The 23900-nt window shown below is 39.9% G+C and overlaps 2 protein-coding genes across 2 annotated transcripts; one reads left to right on the forward strand and one right to left on the reverse strand.

The window, feature by feature from the left end:
* Positions 1–13710: 13710 nt before the first annotated feature.
* Positions 13711–15531, reverse strand: LOC109371976 (uncharacterized). The gene is made up of 3 exons (XM_019624768.1): positions 15494–15531; positions 15119–15373; positions 13711–14911 (listed from the first exon to the last, which is right to left on the reverse strand). Exons 1-3 carry the CDS (start codon positions 15529–15531, stop codon positions 14482–14484), a joined length of 723 nt encoding a protein of 240 aa, XP_019480313.1. The 3' UTR covers positions 13711–14481.
* BTG1 (BTG anti-proliferation factor 1) lies at positions 15181–17925 on the forward strand. Its single transcript, XM_019624771.1, has 2 exons — positions 15181–15677; positions 16618–17925. Exons 1-2 carry the CDS (start codon positions 15530–15532, stop codon positions 16983–16985), a joined length of 516 nt encoding a protein of 171 aa, XP_019480316.1. The 5' UTR covers positions 15181–15529; the 3' UTR covers positions 16986–17925.
* Positions 17926–23900: the final 5975 nt, after the last annotated feature.

A 23900-nucleotide genomic window follows, 5' to 3' on the forward strand; every position in this document is an offset into this window, starting at 1 on the left:
AACAGCGGTTCGAGTCCAGCCCGAGCTGAGCAGCCGCTGAGCTGCCAACAAGTAGCAGGATGGCTCAGCTAAAAAAAAAAAAAAAAAAAAAAAAATCTTAAAAAAAAAATGGGCAGAGGATATGAAGAGGCATTTCTCTAAAGAGGACATACAGATGGCCAACAGGCATATGAAAAAATGTTCAACCTCACTGATCTTTAGAGAAATGCAAATAATAACCACAATGAGATACCATCTCACTCCAGTCAGAATGGCTATCATCAATAAATCAACAAACAACAAGTGCTGGTGAGGCTATGGAGAAAAGGGAATCCTGGTGCACTGTTGGTGGGACTGCAGATTGGTACAGCCATTATGGAAATCTGTATGGCGGTATCTCAAAAAACTGGGAATGGAACTACTGTATGACCCAGCAATTCCACTCTTGGAATATCTCGAGAAACCCAAGATGCTAATTCAAAAAAATATATGCACCCTTATGTTTATTGCAGCGCCTTTTACACAGCTAAGACTTGGAAACAACTGAAATGCCCATAGGTAGACGACTAGTTTAAGAAACTGTGGTACATTTATACAATGCAGTATTACTCCGCTATAAAGAAGAGTGAAATCGTACCATTTGCAACAATATGGATGGACCTAGAGAACATTTTGTTAAGTGAAGTAAATCAGTCGGAGAAAGACAAATACCATATGATCTCACTTTTATGTGGAATCTAAAAAACTGAATGAACGAGCAAAGTAAACAGAAGTGGTCTCAGAGATATAGAGGAAAAACTGATGGCTGTTAGTTGGGAGGGGGTGGGGATGAGGGAGAAGGGGAAGGGATTAGACAACATAAATACGTAACTACAATATCGCCACAAGGACATGAAAGACAGTTCTGGGAATATAATTAATAATGTAAATATTTTGTAGGGTGTCAGATGGTCACATGTCTTGTTAGGGAGACTGCATCATGGATGGGGTAGAGGCTTGATCACTGCACTGTACACCTGAAACTGATATTGTGTTATATTGTATGTCAACTATAATTGAATATATATATATATAGTCGGGATGTAGAGCATAGTGTGGGAGTGGAGTCAATGGAATTGTAATAGATATGTATGATGTTGGGGGTTGGGGGAAGTGGATTGGTAGAGGGGGTTGTCACTTTGAGGGGTTAAAAGGATAACTATTGAACTATGTTGTACAGCTGAAACTAATTTAAAAAAATTTTTAAATAAAAATTAAAAAAAAAAAAACTCTTGAGTGACTTCCTCCTATTCTTTGGGGACAATTAACATCTTGAATGCAGTTTACAAGGTGCCTCAGGCTCTGGCCTCACATGCTTCCCCAGCCTTATCTTTGGTCTCCCTTCTCTTACTCTCCCTACTAGGACTACAGGGTTCTAGTTTGGGGCAAGCCTATGTCTGTCCTCTTTGTAAATTGTTTTTTCAGCCTAGAGAGCAACTCTTATATCTCAGGACCCACCCAGGTTAGTAACTCCTCTACTCTGATTCAGATTTCGGCTAAAGACCACTGCTGTAGGAAAGCTTTCTCTGAACATCTCTTTTCCCCATCATCTAGGTTAGACTTTCATAGCTCCTGCATCTTTTTTTCACATTTTTCAAAATGGCAAATCTGTACTTATTGATGCTATTTACTTCATTTCGGTTTCACTACCAGGTTCCATAAGCCATGGACAGTCCTGTTCTGTTTGTGGGTGTATCTCCAATGCTTAGCCAGTACCTTATTATTCAATCAACTTTGTGGATGAACTTATGAAACCACTGGACACTTATACCTCAGACATTTAGCAGTGAACTTTTTCTCAGCTCTCATTGGGAGAGACAAAGGAAGACTAGTTATCTAAACCATGTGTCCTTGCATGTTTAATAAAATTATGTAAAATTGTTTTATATTATAAATGGATACATTTATCAGTTTAATGCAAAAAAATTTTTTTTCTTTTGATCATTTTCTTTCTTTCTTTCTTTCTTTCTTTCTTTCTTTCTTTCTTTCTTTCTTTCTTTCTTTTTTAGCAAAAACAATATACATTATTGTGTTTCTTTTTATCCTGGAAGCCAAGAGGCTCAAAAATACATTTACTGCCTATTTACAGCAATATTCTCCAAATCCAGATTCCTGGTACAAATTCTTCCTAACTTTCTTTACACGGCTTATTAGGCCTTTTATTTATTTATTTTTAAATCTGTTAAATATTTGCTTCATGCCGAGTTGCCTCAATTTTGCATAATTATATCTTGATCCTTTTTAAGACTTATAACTTTTCTCATTGGAGTAAGTCCAGAAAAGATATATAAATAGCACCTCTTGGCCATATCTGAATACTTGGTAAGAATAGAAGCTACACCCAGACTCAGGAGGTTCTAAGTGTCCTGACTGAAACTATATGATTTCCTTGGGCATGGGGAAGAGGAACTGGGGAGGAGCAGTGACCTTGAAGTCAATTTTTTTTTTTTTAAAAGGCAGCAACATAAACTGGAGTAGGTTATCCTCTGCTCATGAAATTTGAACAGCATGACACACTGAGGTAGCAACTAGGCAAAACTTGGCTTCCTGTGCCATAAATGCAGGGCACAGCCTTACCTGTAGGTATGCAGTTTGAAAACTAAGACCCCCTAGGAAGCTCCTTTTTTCCCTGGTGGGTTGAATTTTTTAAGTTACTTCCCCAGCCTCCCTAAGTATAGCCAGGTGGGGAGAGGGGATGACTTAAAGAGCTCATCCGTTTAGCAGATGGGAGGACTTCACCATAAGTTTGCACTTTCTTCACAATGAGTGTTTATGAAGTCAAGAAAAAAATGGTTTTTTCCCCCCAGAGTTTTCTTTTCAAAGACTTCTCTGTGTTCTCTGGCTAACTTAAAAAGAAGCCAATAGAGTGCTTATTTTTTTACACATATATTGCCAGAGTAGTTCCTGTTTTGGTTCAAGTGTGCTTCTTTTTTTAAGTCACATGAAAGAGAACTTTCTTTAAAAGGGACTCGTCTGCTGATCTTGTTTGTTAGACTAAGCCTAAATAGAGCTCCCGTTAAGGGTTTAACTGTTTAGCTAAATCCTCTCCCCTAAATTACCTGGCAGATTTCATCCTTAGCTAGATTATGTCACTAGGGTGTTCTTAGTACCCTTTTTCCAACCTAAAATTTCTGCCTACCCTGAGAATGCCTTTGAAGTGTATGTCTTGATGAAGGCGCTTTTTCTCTCAATTCAATTGCCTTATTCCTTGTTCACTTTAATGATGGGTTGTGGGTGTGTGGACTACGCTAGACACCCAAAGTGAGTAGGTGATTAAATCTATAGCAGGCAACCACCTTGGAGGGTAATGGCTAAGTCATCTTGAAGGCTTTAGCGATGGGAGAAAAATGTCTCAAGAAAAAAGGCCATGGAAAGAGGCAGTAGATGGTAACCCCCAAAGCTGGCCCATCAGCCTGGCATGCAATGATAAAATTAAGTTTTCTTATGTGGAGCTTCTCCTAAGAGGAAATTCTGGGAAGATACAATAGGAAAACTAAATAATGAATTCTTAATACATACTGAACATGGATGAACCTCAAAAATGTTATGCTAAGTGGAAGAAGTCGGACACAAGAGACCACCTGTTATATAATTTCATTTATATAAAATGTCCAGAATAGGCAGATCTATAGAGACAGAGAGTGAGTGGATCAGTGGTTTCCTGGGGCTGGCAGGGCCGGAGGTGAGATGGGGATTTTATTGAGGAGAATGAAAATATTCTGAAACTGATTATGGTGATGGCTACACAGCTCCATAACCTAATTCAAAACCATTGAATCATACACTTGAAATGGTTAAATTTTATGATATGTAAAATGTATCTCAATAAAGCTCCTTTAAAAAAAGGCAAGACAGGGCCGGCCAAGTGGCGCGTTGGTTAAGAACTGGCTTGGGACGCCAGAGGGCCCCGGTTCGGATCCCACATATGAGGGCCAGTGACACTGCCCTCCACAGCTAAGATGCTGAACAACAGCTCAACATGGAGCTGGGCTGCCATGAGTCGCCTGCGACGGCGTAGGCTGCAGCCCCTGTGGCAGTGGGTTGCCATTAGCTACCATGTGTAGCCAACAGCCAGCGTGAGCGGCCAGCAGCCGCAGTGAGCAGCCGTCCAGAAGCTGGCGACTGATCTGCCTCGCCAGAGAAGAGCGCAATGATGGTGCCAACTTGGGCCAGTGAAGCAACATCCTCCACAACTAGACTGAAGAACAAAAGGACAGCAACTTGTCTGTTCCCCTTCCCCCAATTCCCCAATTAAAAAAAAAAAATCTAAAAAAAAAAAAAAGCAAGACAATCATCTGTTGAAAGGGAGTAAGGACAGAACTTTTGAGCGTAAAGATAGAAGTGCTAGGATAGTCACTATCATCTAAATATTGGAGAGACAGCTTTGTTTCTACAAGAAGAAAAACTGTGAAAGAACCGCTCCCTGCGTGCTTTAATGCTGTGTCCTTACTGCTGTTTCACTGTTTGAAATCTGCTTGTGCAATATCAAGCAAGGTCAGATGTTAAAAACAACATGGAGGCCATTCCCTGAGTTGACAGTCAGCAGCACTGTCAAAATTCAAACTGGTTTTCAGAAGATGAGACTGTTTCCTACATTTTGTTCAATGAAGACTTTAAAAAGAGGCCTCTACCAAAACACCTGTAAATATGGAATGTTTTCAACACATACACTAATGCTAATAATGGGTGATGAAGGTTGCTTCTGCTTCATTTAGGGAAACAAGTATTTACAAAACAAATGAGTAAGCACACAAGATAATGGGAAGTCTCTTATTTATGCCCTTCAGAAAATAAGTGCAATTTCATGTGTCAATCATAACTTTTTTTTTTCTTTAGGGGACTTCTCCTCCATGTCTAGAATGTCTTATCAGGAATTTGAATTATTCTAAGTTGCTATACTCCATAAATGAATACATCCTAAATTGCATTTTCCAATAAGGTTTCTGCCTTTGAATTTCTGCTGAAGTACATCCAAATGCATAATAGTTTTCACAGTCATGTTGGGCATCTAAATGCAGGACCTCTATATGTATTTGTTTCTTGCACTTACTTTTGCAACATGATATTCTTTTATTTAGTTGACCATCTAGTTTTAAAAGAATATTGACATCACTTAATGCATGTAAATGTTAATTTACTGTGAGATTTTAAATTCAAGTTCTTAAAAAGGGCAAATTGCTGCTTTTCTTAGAAGTGAAAATCAAAGCATGGACTACGCCAACATTTGATTAGATGATTATTTTACCAAGCTTCCTGGGTATTATCTTCTCTCTTTAGAGTAACATGTGGCTATCATTATGCTCTAGCTTGCTTAATGTCTCAGAAGCTGGGAAGAATGTATTTCACCCAGACTGTATAGCACCTCAGGGAAGCAAATAACAACTCACTGAAAACTTAGTTGACACTTAACGGCAGCTTTTACATATTAAATTAGTGTGCTAATTTTTTTTTCTTTTAAGGGACAAGATTTCCAGTTAAGATAGTATATGCCTGGATAAAAAGGTTGTTGGCTGGCTTTAAATTATAGCATTTTGCCATTACTTTAAAAAAAAAAAAACAGTTGTTCTGAAACATTAGTGCCTAGATAGCTGGGCCCTCCAGCCCTAGACTTTCTGGTTTAGTAGGTCTAGACACAAGTTTGCATTTCTATCAATATCCTGTGGTGATGCTGAGGCTGCTGGTCCTGGGACGACACTTTAAAAACCACTGAGACTCCTCTGCCCTTCCGCCTCCCCACCTGGCCTTGTCCTCCCTCGGGACACAGCTGCCAATTCCTCCCTCTGTACAGCTGACCCTGCTTCTCCCCTCCCCTCTCTCCATGTCCCTCAACGGTCTCTGTCTCCCCAGAGCTCTCTGTTTGTCTTTGGGCTGCCTGTGTCTCTGTCACTGTGTGTCTGAGGGCTTGGTGTCTGTGTCCATCTCTGGCTCTTCCTGTCCCTGTCTCTCTGTTGCTATCGGTCTATGAATTATTGCTGTCCAGTCCCTCCTGACCCTCAACCCAACACCCTGAAGCCCCCAGACTGGGGGGCCTGCTCTGCCTCTCCCCCCTTTCCTCAGCCCTGGTCTGTCACCAGCCCCTGCAGAGACCCCTGCCCAGCCTGACCCAACCTGGACCCCGTCCCTCTCTCTGGACAGAAAAAAAATCTTAAACAAAAAAAATAATAATAATAAAAAAAACCACTGAGAAATCCTGATGTCCTGCCCTATTAGTTTGAAATGAAGGGAGGTCCATGTGCTCCAGATTCAGAAAGTTATAAATACTATAGGCCAGGATCCTAACCTGTAAGAATTTTGTATAATTCCTTAAAGTTCACAATTTTCCAAAGCTCATCATGTGTCTCTTTCCCCAGGCTACTGTTAAAAATTGAAACAGGTCTTCAGCATCTGGGGAGATGCAGATACACATCCCAAAATCTGAATACTGGGGTGTTGCCCCAGGAGACAGAGTAGATGGTGGCAGCTTTAAAAAAGAGGAAAGTAAATGGAATCATAGGGTTCTGATGAAATGAAGGATAAAAGGCCTTGGAAGGAGGCCTGGCTTTGAGAAATGGCTTTGAGGCTTAACAATAGAAAGGTCGGTGAGAATACCTAGAGGGCAAGCTATGAGGTCAAAAGTGCCCTGCTGAAATAAGACACAAAACCAGCACTTTTTTTTTTCTTCTGTATTTTAAAATATAGTTTATGTTTTTTAATTAAAATGTATTGGGGGTGACAATGGTTAGTGAAGTTACATAGGTTTCAGGTGTACAATTCTGTGATACATCTGTATATATCATGTTGTGTGTTCACCACCCAGAGTCAGTTCTTCTTCCGTCACCATATATTTGACCTCATTTACCCTCATCAACCACCCCCTCCCCTCTTACCTTCTGGTAACCACTAAACTGTTGGCTGTGTCTATGAGTTTGTTTCTTCATTTGTTTTTCTTGTTGTTTTCAGTTTTATATACCACATACCAGTGAAATCATACAGTTGACTTTTTCTGACTTATTTCACTGAGCATAATAATCTCAAGATCCATCCATGTTGTCACAAATGGCACTATTTCATCTTTTCTTATGGCAGAGTAGTACTCCATTGTGTATATATACCATATTTTTTTACCCAATCACCTATCGAAGGACACTTTGGTTGTTTTCATGTCTTGGCCACCATAAATAAAGCTGCAATGAATATTGGAGCACATATGTCTTTACGGGTAAATGTTTTCAGATTTTTGGGTTATATACCCAGGAGAGGGATTGCTGGGTTGTATGGTAATTCTATTCTTAATTTTTTGAGGAACCTCCACGCTGCCTTCCATAGCGTGCCTTCCATAGAGGGGTCCAGGGGTTCCCTCAGGTGGAGGCGGAGTCGGCGAGGAAAAAGAAGAAAAACGCACGGAGACACACGAGCGCTTTTTCAAGAAGAGAAGTGTCTCCCTTTATTCTACAGCATGCCCCTTTTTATAGTGGGCAGTTGACCATTATCTCATCAGTAAAAAGTTCTTTTACATAGTTTAGATCAGGGTTTTACTTCTTGGTAATTCTTATGCTCCAGGGTATAGCTTGACTTTCTTATGCTAAAAGATCAACTTATCTTAACTGTGTTTTAATCCTTTTTACCTATCGTGACTATGTGACAGGCTAATCCTTTTACCTATAGTGACTAGGAGACTAAGGCTAATCTTTTTACCTATAGTGAACTGACTATGTGACTACTCAACAATTATCCTAAACACTATTAGCTAAGCAGGATCTTAAGATGTATAGGGTGTGTACTTTGACCTTTACTAAGAGACTAGTGTGACTAAAATTACCTTTAGTGTATAAAATAGAATTATTGTGATAAATCTATAAGAAGGGTGTAAGATCTTCGTCCTACTGGGGGGCAGACAAAGGGGAATTTGAATTCTTTAAGATGTAAAGCAGTATCTGTTTCTCAGTCAGAGCTTCAGAATTTGTCACAATTGCAGTGTGTTTGGCCATGTCAGATGCTGAGGCGCAGACGGCTCCCAGCAAATCTGCATTCCCACCAACAGTGTATGAGGGTTCCTTTTTCTCCACAGCCTCTCCAGCACTTGTTATTATTGATCTTGTTGATGATAGCCATTCCAACTGGTGTGAGGTGATATGTCATTGTGGTTTTTATTTGCATTTCTCTGATGATTAGTGATGTTGAGCATCTTTTCACATATCTATTGGTCAACCTAGGAATAAACTTAACCAAGGATGTGAAGGACCTATACACTGAAAACTATGACATTATTAAAAGAAATTGAAGAAGACACAAAGAAATAGAAAAACATTCCATGTTCATGGATTGGAATAACCAACATAGTTAAAATGGCCATTTTACCCAAAGCAATATACAGATTTAATGCAATCCCCATCAAAATCTCAGTGGCTTTTTTTAAAGAAATAGAACAAAAAATCATCAGATTTGTATGAAACCACAAAAGACCCTGAATAGCCAAAGCAATCCAAAGGAATAAAAATAATGCTGAAGGTATCACACTCCATGACTTCAGCTTGTACTACAGAGCAACAATAATCAAAACAGTATGGCATTGGCAGAAAAAGAGACACACAGACCAACGGAATAAAATTGAAAACCCAGAAATAAACCCACACGAATATGGACAGATAATTTTCGACAAAGGAGCCAAAAATATACAGTGGAGAAAAGAAAGCCTCTTCAATAAATGGTGTTCGGAGAGAGAATTGGAAAGCCACGTACAAAAGAATAAAACTAGACTGCTATCTGTCACGATGTACCAAAATTAACTCAAAATGGATCAAAGACCTGAACATAAGACCTGAACCAATAAACTGCATAGAAGAAAAGAGGTACCCAAGGACCTTGGGTTCAAAGAAGAGTTTATGAATTTGACCTCAAATGCAAGGTAAGTAAAAGCTAAAATAAATGAATGCTACTGTATCAAACTAAAAAGCTTCTGCACGGCAAAAGAAACAATCAACAAAATACAGAGGCAGCCAACCAAAAGTGAGAAGATATTTGCAAACAATGCCTCAAACAAGGGGCTAAGATCAAAAATATATATGGAACCCATACAACTGAACAATAAAAAAAACCCAAACAATCCAATTAAAAAACGGGCAGAGGACTTGAATAGACATTTCTCCAAAACCAGCCCTTCTTGCTCTCCTCCAGCCTGCTCCACCTGAGCTCTCAGAGGGCACAGCTCTGCTCTGTTGCTGGGAAAGAGCGACTGTTGGGCTGACGTGCTCCCCGGTTCCTTCTGCCAATTTAGGCCAAAGGAGAAGTGAGATGCTTCAGTAGTCTAAAACAGAAGGCGGTTTTTGCTGCTTTCTCTTTTCTGTGCCCCTAGGGGTAATCTTCATTCCAGAGAAATTATTTTATTTGGCAAGTTAATGTTTTAATATATCCTTTGATTCATTTTTCAGTGAGCCTTTGAATAAATATAGCTGTATCTTCCAGGGTATGTCAGCCATGAGAAATTTCCTCAGCTGCCTTGAGTTTTCCTTTTTTCCTTTACTATCTCTACTCATCTCCAAACGGCCTTCAAACTTTCTGGGTTTTATTTCTATCTCAAAGCCCCTTTTATAAAAGATAGTAAGTATCCAGAGGAGCACACCCCCCAGCTTTGCCATCCATGACTTGAGAGTTCAAATCTGGTTGTCAAGACCTTGGGTAAATTATAAATTTCCTCTAGGATTGAAACCTCACATATTAAATGCTGTCGATTATAGTTATCTGGTGGTATTTTTTGGAGAATTAAATGGGAATGCCTCTAAAACATCTAGCGCGATGCCTGAGGCACCGCCAATGATGTTAATCTCTATGATCATTGTTAGGCAACTCTTTAATCCTTTGTCCTCCCATTCTCTCCAAAAGATCTGAATTGCTTTAACAAAAAGAAACAGTTCAGTCCCAAATCTGTATGTGTCACCCTCTTAGTTCTAGTACTCTTGTGTTTTCTGAACCCCAGTGGATCTAAACCTAGCACAAATGCCTCAGTTTGTGCCCTTGGATTCATACCTAAGCCAGGCAGGTTGCCAGATGGAGAGGCTGCTAGAAGTGGTCTCCTTCTTGTGGGTAACCAAAAAAACAATAAATAGAAAGCATAGGACTCTAGGTGAAGAGATGAGCCCACATGAAAAGCTAAATTATTTAAAGATTTAAATAAAAATTGGAGACAAATACAGAAGTCTCTTCAACATCACTCCTCTTTAACTCATCAACCTCAGGGCTTTCTAAAAAATAAATCTGATCATATCACTTCTCTGCTAAAAATACCCCTCAGCCGCTGTTTGCCCCCTTCCACCCACCAGTTTTTTCAGCAAGATTTATCTTCTTTCTATTGGGTTAAGCCTTTAAGATATTCCAAGGTCAGGCTCCTCTTTTTCCTCCTTTTCAAAGAGAATTAATTATGGGCCAACTTCATTAGTTTAACAAAGATCCTTCACTTTGCAGGCTTCCTTATCTCCTAATACTCCCAAACACAAGCAAAAACAAACACCTAGTCTCTCTTTGCTATGAACACTCTGTAAAGATGTCTCCTGCTCTACCCTGTACTTGTTGGTTAAGGTGTGAGTTTTCCAAAGAAAGCACCATGGACACCTAGAACTCTATTTGGAAATAAATTCACCATAAATACAACTTTAGTGAAAGCAGTTAGCTGACTGGCAACAATCAGCTGCCTCCAGCTAAGTCTGGAAGTCAAAGGGCCTAAATGTGCCTTCAGGGGAGGGGAGGGTCCAGATAGGGAACAAAACCTTAGCTAGGTGGAATGTAGGGAGGTTGGGAGAGGTCTTCCGGATAAACTTGTGAGCTGCAACACAGCCATTTAAAAAATTCTGGGATTTTCCTAACGATAATCCAGGAATCCTGGATCACATGATTGAAGTGAGAGACTAGAGCATGGGAAGGTCACCTCATGAACAACTTCAGGATAGAATGGTGATACCAGGGAGCAGCAAACAAGCAAATCACACCCATGCAGAACCTGGGGTAAAAATACAAAAACGTGTCTATGTAGCATTAGGGAAACAAAGCAAAAAAACCTTAAAATGGAGGCAATGTGGATGTTACCATAATATTCCTGAGCAACACATCTAAGTGACTTTAGTCTCCGTTTCATTTGCTTTGGAAATGCAGTCTATTTTAAAACAATGATAATCTACCAAAGCAATTAATACAATAATCTAACCCTTATGGCAGCCAGGAAAAAAAGTGTCACAGAGTTCATTTTTCTTCTCACCTCAAATATTGACTGATTTTAAGCAGCAAAAACTCTGTATTATTTTTCACCTAACAAATTCTAAGTAATGTTTTTATTTTGACTCATTTGTATTTAGATATGTCTATTTAACATCATTACACAGCATTTACTATGCGCTGGACTCTTAGTTAGGAGCACAATAGTGAAAGACATAAGATGCCTGCTCTCAGAGAATTTACAGATTAGAAAGGAAGGGAGACTAGAAAACATAGTAAATCCAGTATGTCTGATAAGTACCAGAGCCAGGACAAGGAAAAGCAGAATACTGTAGACATTTACCCAGAGGTCAGAGAAGGCTGCTTGGAGGATGAGCAGAAACTAGCTAGGTAAAGGGGAAAGTGAACAGGTATCCCAGGCAGTGGGAATAGCATATAAAATGAATGGTATAATAGCTTACTGTAGTGCTATCATATTCATAGATGAATAGTTTAGATAAGTTCCCAAATGTGGGGTCATGATGAAATGCAAAAAAAGACATTCAGTGACTTTAATTACTATAATTACGAAGATCATGCTTTATTCTGATATGCATACCTTTCCTATTTTGGGGATGTTAAAATGCCATCTTTTCCCCAAAATGATTGAGATAACAGATGGTAATGTGATTAAAAAAATATTTGGCAAAACAAAAGTTTCAACCTTGTGTTGATCCCTAAATTTTACTGGTTTATGAGGCAGAAAAAGAAGTTCATTTCCCTACCTTATATAAATGTTTATTTTTCTCTTGCTCTTTCTGGTTCAAAAGGTCTACAGGGAACCCTGATTTGTTAGTCCACAGCAAACTGTTCCAGTAACACTGGAGCTGAGACAGGAATATAAATCCCCAGCTCTTTGAAATGCTAGTTAGTTGTCCTACCTCTAGGAAAGTACTTTCTGAACTCTTCAGCATTGTTTCCAAAGACCTGACCTGTGTGTTTTTACTTGTAAACTTATTTTAAAATCCAGGTTCATTTTCTGGATTTGTTTGGACAGAATTCCTGAGATTTGTTTTTAGTGCTTTGATTGAAAACGTCCTAGGTTTTAGAAATTAATTTCATAATAATATATATTATCAAGTTGCCTGATAATATAAGCCAGCTAATATATACCAGGGGTGCCAAAAAAATGTATACACATTTTAAGAGATGTTATCTATGCTCAAGCAGTATTTTGCTGTAATCAGAAGTGTCTGGACGCTGATGGTAACCACTTTGAGCACTTCTTGTAATTGCAGAAGTCAAATGTGACTTGTATTCATCTTTTGTTATCAGTATATATTATTACAATTAATACAGCTTTTTCCTTTTTTAAAATGTGTATACATTTTTTTGGGCAGCCTCTGTATATGTATTTGAGTATTTACTTAGTGCTGGAGACAGTGCTAAATAGTTTCTGTTGTTATTCCATTGAGTCCTCACAACAGCCTTTGCATTTCTTAGATTACGATGCAGAGAGGTTAAGTAACTTGCTTAAGGACACAAAGCCAAGAGCTGAGTTTGTAAATAGTTGGGACTGCCCTGCAGTTTAGCATAACTACAACATGAGAAAAGTCTTTATAATCCAAAAGCTGTCAAAAAATACCAGCTTGTTTCTTGGAAGGGAAGAACCTGACTAAACTTCTGGAAAGATATTACTAAACATAGGTATGTCCAGAATTGAAAACTATTAGCAATTAACATTGTATACTATCTAAAGTTTGCATTTAGGGCCAATATTTATTTATTTACTTTTTTTCCCAAGTGTTCCCTAGATCCCCCAAGTAAAAGAGTAATTTCTTAAATCCATTTGTCTCTTAAAGGAATGAATTAAGGTGGGAAACACACACATACAATAAAAGAAACAATGGGGGGAAACCCTTCAGGGATATGTGAGTTAAACTTTTTGTTAACTCTACTCAACTAATTTTAAAAAGCTTTCTAGAAGGGGTCCAGCTGCTGCCTGGGAAGGTGGTTAAAAGTAGTGGAGAGAATATGGGCTTGAAAGACAAGCCTGAGTTCAAATCCTAGCATTTTGTTAGCTTCATTATTTCTGTTTTGTAGATGAGTCAATTTAATCTCAGAATTACTGGGAGTCCAAGTGGAGAACAGCTTAGAGGAGAAAAACTTTCACCTGATTTCTAATCTAATGCTCAAAAGACTGATAATGTGAGGAACATGAACAAAGCAGATGATTAAGAGTGGGTAGTGTTAGGAGACATATCAGAAGATCTTGTTCTAGGGCTATGGTAATTTTAAGGATTTACTTCTGTTTCCCTATCTCCTTTCTGAGTAGTAAAAAAGGTTTCAAGTCCCCAGTTAAGTAATTACCATGATGCTTATTTTTAAAGCATGATTCTATCTGAAAAGCCCTAAGAGGGAACAAATGTATCTTATTTACCATGATTTTTGATGAATTTATACAAAGAAAATTAATACTTTCACAAATCAATGTTTTTAACATTAGTATTTTTAAAGTACTTAAGTTATTTCACATGTAACTACCTAATTATTGTGTATGAACGAAACAGTAACCTAGAAGTTATTCTTTCAAAGCCAGTTTTACAGTTTAAGTAAAAAATCAAACTTTTTCTTTTCCTCCTCCCATTTTATAAGAAGTCTCACTTTTTGCTTCATTTCTATGCCCTTTGGCTCAGTATTAAAAAAAGAGAAAAAACTCAAAGTGGTGTGTTTTGCAATATTGATGATCAACTAAGCTCAGGATATTTATTTCCATCTGGTAGAGTTCAACTTCTGCCTCCTGTTTGCTTTCTCCATCTGCCTGCCTCACCATCTTTTTTTTCCCCTCCTTTAATGGAGTTCTGGTTAACCCTTTTTTAAGTCTAATTGTTTTAGCAGGCTCAAGCCTCCCTACCAATGTTTTTTTTTCTAGTTTTGAAAGCAGGGTTTCCAGTAAACTTAAATGTCTACGCCTAATACTTTCACACACTTCAGATTTTATCTTTATTTTCTTCTTTTTATTAAACAGCAGCAGAACTCTAAGGTTCGGACAGTTATTTAGAGTAGAAAACAGCAATCTTTGTTTTTTTGTGTATAAACGGTGTAAGTTACATTACGCAGTTCTTTTTTTTCAATATAGACTAGTTTACAGGATCCACGTTGCTATATTTATCTTCAGTAACAGGCTTTTTTAGCAGCACTAAGGTGGATTCAGGAAGGTGTCCACTCTTCTCCTTGACTCCCTAAGTTACTGAAACCACCACCAAACAAAGCTAACTAACCTTTTATTTACTTAATTTGCAATTAAACTTTTACAAAGACACCCTCCCCACTCTTCCCCAAGGGTGGGCAGAAACTGCCCCGTAGTATTGGTTGCACTTCTGCGAGGAGACCTGGGCTTCCTGAGGCTGCAGAATGCCCTGCGAGAGCCTGTTCCCTCCACTTTTCTCTGCACCCTCGATGGGCGTCCCCAGCACCTTCAGCTCGGGCACCCGCTCGCCCGCTCCTCCAGCTCCGGGAGCCAGCCACGTAGACCTGGAACTGGGACTGGATGTAAACACGGGAGTACGCGAGGGGATCGACGCTGCGGATGTGCAGCTCGACCCAAGCAGCCGGCGCGCGTGTAGACAGCCTGAGCAGATAGGTTTTAATCTGCACAGCACTAAGCCTCCTTGCAGGCGAGCCCCGGCAGCAGACGCTCGCAGAGGACGCACAGGCGCTGGGCCTCGAGTAGCTGAAGTGACAAGGGAGGAGCTAGAACTGGGGGCGGGGCTTTCACACGCGCACCCTCGGTTTCCTTCGTCTCCGCCACTGGTCTCCAGCCGCCACTCCGGGGTTTATTTGTTTACAAGCGGATTACGTCAGCTCCTCCCTCTCTTCCCGGTCTCTGGACCCGCCCACTGGCTCTTTTCCCGCCCCCTCCGGCTCCGAATCTGCTTACGTCACAATGGTGCGATCTCTGGATTGGCTGGAGTTGGCCGTCACGCTCCAGTTACGCACTTCCTTTCCGCGGCGGTATAAAAAGTGCTGCACGGTTCCTGCATCTCTTCGCCCCTCGGAGCTGGAAATGCAACTGTTGGGAGCTTCGGAGCCTGCGGAACTGGAGGCGGAGGCGGCTGGGGAGGTCCGAGCGATGTGACCAGGCCGCCATCGCTGGTCTCTTTCTCTCTCCTGCCGCCTCCTGTCTCGAAAATAACTTTTTTACTTAAAGAAAAAAAGTAGCCGTCTGCCCCTCACGCCTTCTCTTCCTCCCAGCCCCCTGACCTGTGAGAGAGCCCGGGGTGGCCGCTCCGCCGTCGGGGCCGCACCGCCGAGCCCGGGCAGCCCCGGGCCGCCCCCGCCCGCCGCCCCCATGCATCCCTTCTACACTCGGGCTGCCACCATGATAGGCGAGATCGCCGCCGCCGTGTCTTTCATCTCCAAGTTCCTCCGCACTAAGGGGCTCACGAGCGAGCGACAGCTGCAGACCTTCAGCCAGAGCCTGCAGGAGCTACTGGCAGGTGAGTGGGCCGCGGAGGGAGGGCGAGGGGCGCCTGAGGTATGCGGACCCCGTACCCCGGACCGGGCCGTCGGGGCCGCGGGATTCTCGGCAGCGCCACGGCCGGCCGCACTCTAGTGCCACTACGGGACCCGGGCTGGTGCGCTGGGCGGCCGCTAACGGCGGGTCCCGGCGAGGGTTTGGGGGCTGGGCGGAGGGCGCCCCCTTCCCCCCACAACTGGCAAACGGAGGGGAGAAGAAAACAGACGCACAACAAAGAAACTAAAGCCAACCACGGCGGGAGTTGCAGTCCCCGGTCCGTCCGCGGATCTGGGGACAAAGGAGCCGCGGGACTGGGGTGGTTGGTTCCACGCCCCCTCCCCCCAACCCCCTCCAACCGTTGCGGGCTCGGCGGCCGGGCCCAGGAATGGGAAACCGAGCCGCTGCCCTGGAGCCAGGCCGGGACGGACGTGCAGTCACCCCGCGCCTCCTATCCCAGCCCATTAATCATCGGATTTGTCACCGGTACAATTACAGCCCTGCCCAGAGCGTGGTTTAGGGTTGCTTGTTTTTCTTCCCTTCGGGGTAACAGTCCAGTGGTGCTTCTCTACTCCAAAGCCATAAACCCCATTGTGTGCGGCTGGGGTGGGGTGGAGAAAGTAAACAGGTTCCCGCCTGGCCGCCGGTGCCATCTGGCTGGCCGAGGCAGCGCGCGTGATGACTGTTTTTGGCGGCTCAACCGGTTGGTTCCTGGAGATTGTTTTGTCCTATACTACTGTGTTGTTTCAGAAAACCTGCCGGATCTTGCTCCATCCCCACACGCAGCGACTGTAATGCTGGGCATTTTTAAAAGTTGATAGGTTTCATTTTCACCTCTCGGAGGAACTAGCGGAAAAAGGAAACTCCAGCAGGAGCTAACAGTAACCAACTAAGCATTGTTTCTCTGTTCTTTTCTTTTATAGAACATTATAAACATCACTGGTTCCCAGAAAAGCCGTGCAAGGGATCAGGTTACCGTTGTATTCGCATCAACCATAAAATGGATCCTCTGATTGGACAGGCAGCACAGCGGATTGGACTGAGCAGTCAGGAGCTGTTCAGGCTTCTCCCAAGTGAACTCACACTCTGGGTTGACCCCTACGAAGTGTCCTACAGAATTGGGGAGGATGGCTCCATCTGTGTGCTGTACGAAGCCTCACCAGCAGGAGGTAGCACTCAAAACAGCACCAACATGCAAATGGTAGACAGCAGAATCAGCTGTAAGGAGGAACTTCTCTTGGGCAGAACAAGCCCTTCCAAAAACTACAATATGATGACTGTATCAGGTTAAGATATAGTCTATGGATGGATCATCTTATAATGGATGGATAAATTTGATTTTTGCTTTGGGTGGGCTCCTCTTGGGGATGGATTATGGAATTTAAACCATGTGACAGCTGTGAAGATCTGGCACAAGATAGAGTGGTAAAAAAAATTTTAAGTGACAGTGCCATAGTTTGGACAGTACCTTTCAATGATTTAATAGCCTGTGAGTCCAAGTAAATCACTTTATTTGCTAGGGAGTGAAGTCCTAGGGTGGTTTCAGTTTCTCCCAGACATACCTAAATTTTTACGTCAATCCCTTTAATGCAAATCTGTATTTCAAAGAACCTTTCTCTGCAGTAGATCTCGCAGAGGAAATTTGCACTAATACACTTGAAAATGGTTAACTTTTTGGCAGCTCAATAGGAAAGCTCAACATTTTGAACATGGTAGTACTGGAAATTTTATGACAAGACTTTTACCTAGCACTTAAATATGTATAAATGTACATAAGACAAACCTAGTAAGCATGACCTGGGGAAATGGTCAGACCTTGTATTGTGTTTTTGGCCTTGAAAGTAGCAAGTGACCAGAATTTGCCATGGCAACAGGCTTTAAAAATTAAGACCCTTAAAAAGACACTGTCTCAACTGTGGTGTTAGCACCAGCCAGCTCTCTGTACATTAGCTAGCTTGTAGTTTTCTAAGACTAAGTAAACTTCTTATTTTTAGAAAGTGAAGGTCTGGTTTGTAACTTTCCTTGTACTTAATTGGGTAAAAGTCTTTTCCACAAACCACCATCTATTTTGTGAACTTTGTTAGTCATCTTTTATTTGGTAAATTATGAACTGGTGTAAATTTGTACAGTTCATGTATATTGATTGTGGCAAAGTTGTACAGATTTCTATATTTTGGATGAGAAATTTTTCTTCTCTCTATAATAAATTGTTTCTTATCTTGGCATTTTAATCAATCTCTTGTCCTGATTATAGAGGTTCAGCTAAAGAAATATATTTCTCAAGACTTAGGGCCTATAAGCTATGTGAACGTCAGTTGCACACTGGTCATGCTGAAGAACATTTATTTGATAAGGAGTGGAGATGATCTGTGTTTGCATATTTAGGTGTTACAGGAAACACAGGGGTAACAAGTTTTTTTAAAAAATCTAAAGTCAAAACATGGACATATTCCCAGGCTAAACGCATGAAATGAGGATAAAAGACAAAGGTAACATCTACCAAAAGTGATATCTCAAAGGATTACATTTCATTGCTTCCCAGTTGAAGTGAAGATATAAATGTTGTTCCCTTCTGACCCATCTTTGAAAAACAGTTATTTTGCCCCATGGATTCCTTGTTCAATTACAACATCCTGGGGCAGGTTGACACATAGTCCTACTAAAGAACAGGCTAATCACTGCAGAAAGATTGGTTGCTTTTTGCTTTTCATCAGCTGCAAGATTTACATTAAAAAAAAACACTTAAGCTGGAATTCAACAAAAGGTATGTTTAAATTTTTATTATCAAAATTTGAAATGCTCAGTTTTGGATTCCTCATTTTCAAATTTGTTTCAGAATAAATTCTAAGAACGTAAATGAAAAAAAAAGCATTACTAGAGTGTAGATTATTCCACTACCCCCTACGATAAAGCCTTGAAAATTCGTTGGTTGTAGAGGATAACATGGTTTTTCTTTACACAGTTAAGTAACTTGCCATATAGTGGTGTGTTTTTTTTTATGTAAATGTAAACATGTTCACACTGGAAATAATGTAATCTAGGTTACTTGAAATCAGTAATCCCAAATAAATGGGAATTTATTTCTACCTGTAAGATTAAATTCTGATTTTGTAGGCTCCACAGGAATACACAGCTAAACATGCAGGCATTTAGAATACAAATGGTGTCTACTTTATTGGCAGGTCATCCTTAGGAGTTTGAAATACAATTACACACGAACTACCGTTGCGAACTATAGTTCTATCGTTCAGTCTATTCTCTGAAACCCCTCCCAGTTTTTCAAACATGAACCTAAATAGAACAACTGGTCCTAGAGTTTTTCCACAGGTCTCGTACCAGGGCTGACTACTGTTGTATACCAACTACATTTCCTCTGGTAACTCCTTTGAAGCTAGGTAACCGATGAAACTTGGCACACTAAACCTTAGGGACCTCAGGTGAGGTAAGGACGATGTCCAGACAGAGCAGGACTTTTTTTTTGTCATAAAACCTTCTCTTGGACGAAAAATTGTTTTTTGAAAGTTCACATCAGACTTTGTTAGTACTTTAAATTTGGTGGGGAGAGAACTTAATAAAAACATTTATTTTTGAATTCAGGTGATGTCTGTCATGTCAGGAGCTGTTAAGTTCCTCTTCAAAGGCTTGCAAACATTACTGAGACCTAGCGCCCAGCTGTTTCTTGTGACTTTAACCTCATTCCCCAGACAAGTGTCCACAGCCCAGGAGCTGTTTGCTATTTCGTAATTGCTTCTGGAGAATATTTTGCCCAGCTATTGTGATAAAAACGTGAGTGTCTGCTCATGCAGGTGTGTGCCGGGGCTGTGCACGTAGTCATTTATGCCAACTCTGTACTTTTAATAGTGATATAATGTAAAAGGCTTTTATGTTGCCTGAGTTAAAAGATAGTTTCTTAGAAATCATTTTTAAAATTGGTGACTGCTTTCAAAATCATAAGTTGCCACTGATGCCACGAATTTAGTTACTGGCAATAAGGTCAGGAATGTTACTTGCTGAGTTTTTAACAGTTGTAAAATTATTCCCTTCATATGTAAGTACGAACTTGCTTTAGTGCTGAAGCAAGTCTTAAAGTGGATGGATTGCATTGGCAAGTGTTATCCTAGTTTATGCAGGGTAGTTTGGCTGTTTCCCCAGCAATCTGGAATGGAATCACATGTCCTTAACCCTTAATCTGCAATATTTCCATAATAAAAGACTGGAAAGTCCACCAAAAAACTACTTCCTGGTACTATTGCACAAATGATTTCCTTAAGTCACTATGATTCACAAATTGCGGGTATTTTTGTATTGTATCGGTGTTACAGATCATGGAATTGGCCTTCAAGTTACAAGGAAGTGATTGGTATTCCTGACTATTCTAGTGTTTAAAGTTTTTCAGGCTTCCTCTAATCTTAGGAACAAAAACATCTATTAGACTTTTCCCTCCGTGATTATTTAACATTTCTGATCCTTCCTCTTTGCAGAAGAGAAATATGATAACTGAAATAGTATTTTGTATATTGAAGTTTAAAGATATTTTCTCTCCCCTTGGCACCCCTATTTCAGGTAATATAATAAGATGTTATTGATAAACTCTGGAGAGAATTTGTCAATAGTTTTATCTATACACAGGAGACTTCACCAAGTGTAGTTTGGATTGTCTGAAACAATAGATTTCTCGTTTATCTGAAGGTATATGGACTGCAAATAGTTTAGTCTCATCTCTCAGTCTCTGCAATTGAACTTCTGTATATGGCTGCTGCCAAAATATAACAATGGCTTATTTTTCATGTTTGGAACATAACAGGATGAAAAAAATGTTTCGTCGTGAAATAGTCTGCACTACTAACCAAACTGAGCTTAACTGAGTCCTTAAGTCATTTACATGAATACAAATGGGCCAGAGGAATTTATATGTTACAAGTTATAATTTCTGGTTATTTCTATAGATCTTTGTATTTTATGAGAAGAGCATAAAGTTAAGCAAGATGTTACGTATTTTTGAGATGCTCCTAAACAAGTAAGCCTTAGATTGTATTGGGAGGATTGACACCATTTTCTCAACAATTTGTGGAGTATAATTGACACCAGTTTTTTTGACTGCAGTTTTAATTTAGTTTACCAATTTCTTTTGGCATTCACTGTGTCAAACACAAATAGAAAATGATAAGGCTTGCAATCATAGGATTCTCAATTTTTTTAAATGCTTTTTGTTATGGTTGACTAACAAGGAATACTGTGGGCTTCACTTCAGTATTTGACTTACATGAGCCTTTTCATGATATCTTCCATTTTAGTGTTGAAGATGCAGTTATCTTTTGTGAATACTGTATAATTTTAAAGAGGAATAATAGTGGAGGATGAAGAGATTCGAATCTAGGGGTGGATAAAAAGGCAAAGGATGGGGAGAAATGAAAAGTGGGAAACACATCTGAGATGGAGGAATTTAAAGGCTTGGTAATAAAAATGCATTTGCTGTGGTCATAGATGTTTATCAAGAGAGGTTTGTGCAGCCTAGTCTTCTGGCAGAGAGTTCGAATAATACTACTGTAGGGATTCTGTAATTCACGAATCTGGGACAAAGTCTGTACTCAGTTTGTGAGCACGCAGGTCAAAGTGCTGGTAAGGTTTATGGCCCATACTCGATGGAAACTGGGCTTGGGGGAGGAGTGGATGGGAGCATGAATAAAGCGTACTCCTAAAGGTGTTTTTAAAGAAACTAAAATACTGTGTATGCTGTTGCCTTTGTCTCCGTATTTTATAAAGGGAGAATATTTTTTAAGCTATTATAAACTACATGGTGATTCTAGCCTTATTCCTTGAACTTTTAAGTTGTGAGGGCCGTTTGTGACCCTAGTTCTGATCATAGGAGGATGATTATGTATAGGCCAGACACCTAACATAGGGAGCACCAGGCAGGAAAAAAGTGGAGTTAACTGCGTTCTTGTGTTTGCAGAATATTACATCAAACACTAATTATTTCAAATTGTAACCTTGATAGAAGACAAGTTTACCCTTGTGGATATATTTGATTTTAATTCTCTTGATAAGCCATCTCCAAAGTTATCTGATGTTATTCTTTTAAAATATTTTTGCCTGTGTTTTCATGTGTGTATGCAAAAGCACATGGTACATTTTATAAACAAATATACATGTATTGGGAATATGCTAAAATTTGTATTGATGGGGGAGTGTGATCAAAAATGTTTACAGATTGTTTCTCTAGATTATCGCTAAAGATGAGTGTTTACTCTCCAAAGGGTAACTCATGATTATTAGATCCTTTAAGTGATAAGTCAAAATGAGAAGCTCTCATAGCAATCTAAAGAGGGTTGTCTTGTCTAGTTTTAGCTTATCTGCTTGTCATTATTTGTAAAATTAAGACATCTTTACAGCCAACAGATACCCCTAAGAGTTATACCAGTTCAAAGTCCACATGCTCGTATATATATATTAAATTATGTATTGCTATGTGTTAAAAGTCATATATTTTTAGAAATTTTATTTTTAAACATTAGGGCTTTTGTAACATTTTATTTATTTGCATGGTTGTAAAATTGGGCTAACGTAGTTGTACTTCAGTGATTAAATTGGCTTTAGCAACTGTGGTTTAACCAGAAGTCCCCTGTATCTTTTTCCTCTTGTTCAGAGCAATCGCTAAACTTTGAGGAAGGAGAGATGACTAACACATTGAACTTAATTTTAGCAGATTCTTTAAATGGGCATAAACCTAAAAAGATAAGATTTGACAGTTGCAGGATCAACAGGATTGAATGCATTTTCCAGTCTTGATTTATGGTAGCTTTGTCCCCTCACATCAGTAGACTAAATGGAGTTGTATTTCCTATAAATTGCACTGTGAGCCTTCAAGTTACCAATATATATATCTATATATATATATCTATATATATATAGATATATATATTATTTGACCTCCCAACAACTGGGTGAGGTTGGCAGGGTAGGTAGGTCAGTATTTTTTAGTCTTTATTTTATGGATAGAAAATTGAGGCTTAGGAAGTTTAATTTGCTCCACAGCCAAAAAACTAGTAAATAGCTAATTCATAATTTGAACTCAGGTCTTTCTGACCCAGGATCCAAGCTCTTAACTATTGTGGAATATGATTTATTTATCTGTTCCACATTGTTGGGACATGCATGACTTCACTTCTTTCTCATTGCTAGTTGGCCACCTTTGATCACTTTCATCCTTGAAACCCTTTCACTTTCCATGTCCACTAGGCAAAGAACTGTCTTAAAACTGGGCTTTATTTAGGAGGCAGCTGGGACTTAGTATAAAGAATACTAGTCTTGGACTCAGAAGAATGAGTTGGAATCCAGGCCTGTACAATCCAGGCGACCAGCTTGTGACTTTGGACAAGTTGCTTAGCCTCCCTGAGCCCATCGGACTCCATATATAAAACTGGGGATAAAAATAAGTCTGTTGTCAAGATCGAACATGAAAAGATCTTGTCAATGAATAGTTGGGTTCCTGGAAGTTGCAACTTCACTGTGATGGAGGCAAATGAAATATAGCAGATTGTTTTCTTGGTTTCTTGATTTTGATTTGGTGATGTTACTGTGATTGTGTCTAGAGTTTTTTGAAAGGCAGCTTTTGCCAATAGCTACAAGAATGTACTTGTGTTTTTGAAATAACAGAGGAAAACGAACTGCTTCCTCACCCCCCTTTTAAGGGTGGAAATAGATAACTCAGGCCTTGGATATTTATTTTACAGACTTTCCTGAATTGCGTGTGTCCTTTTCACATTGTGGTTTTCAAAGCTGTTTTCTCAGTTAAGGAAAAAAAAAGAAAGAATCCTTCAGACCTTTTGTCTATATTGTAGACACCTTAAGTTGAGAGATGGAGTGACACTACCAACTGTGTACAGCAACGCAGCCCGACATAATGCACATTTGCATCATCTCATTTAATCCTCACAACACATCTGTTCTGTAAAGTTAGTTGACTTTTCCCAGGGTTTGCAGCCCTTCAAGCTATTTGTATTTGGCCATGCTTTTGCAAGAGATCTTCAAACTGGTTTTCAAACAGAAGTCAGCGGTTCTCAATCTCTTCTTAATCTAGAGTGGTGTGAGTACTTCCTTTACTGCAAAGAAAAGCAGCCTTTTTATAAGTTATCAGTTTGGGCTTGAGTTTCTTCTTGTGATGTAACCTGATGCAACCTGTGCTTGAATCACTAATAAAGTAATT

Source organism: Hipposideros armiger, unplaced genomic scaffold (genome assembly GCF_001890085.2).
Source record: "Hipposideros armiger isolate ML-2016 unplaced genomic scaffold, ASM189008v1 scaffold_606, whole genome shotgun sequence".
NCBI lineage: Eukaryota > Metazoa > Chordata > Mammalia > Chiroptera > Hipposideridae > Hipposideros > Hipposideros armiger.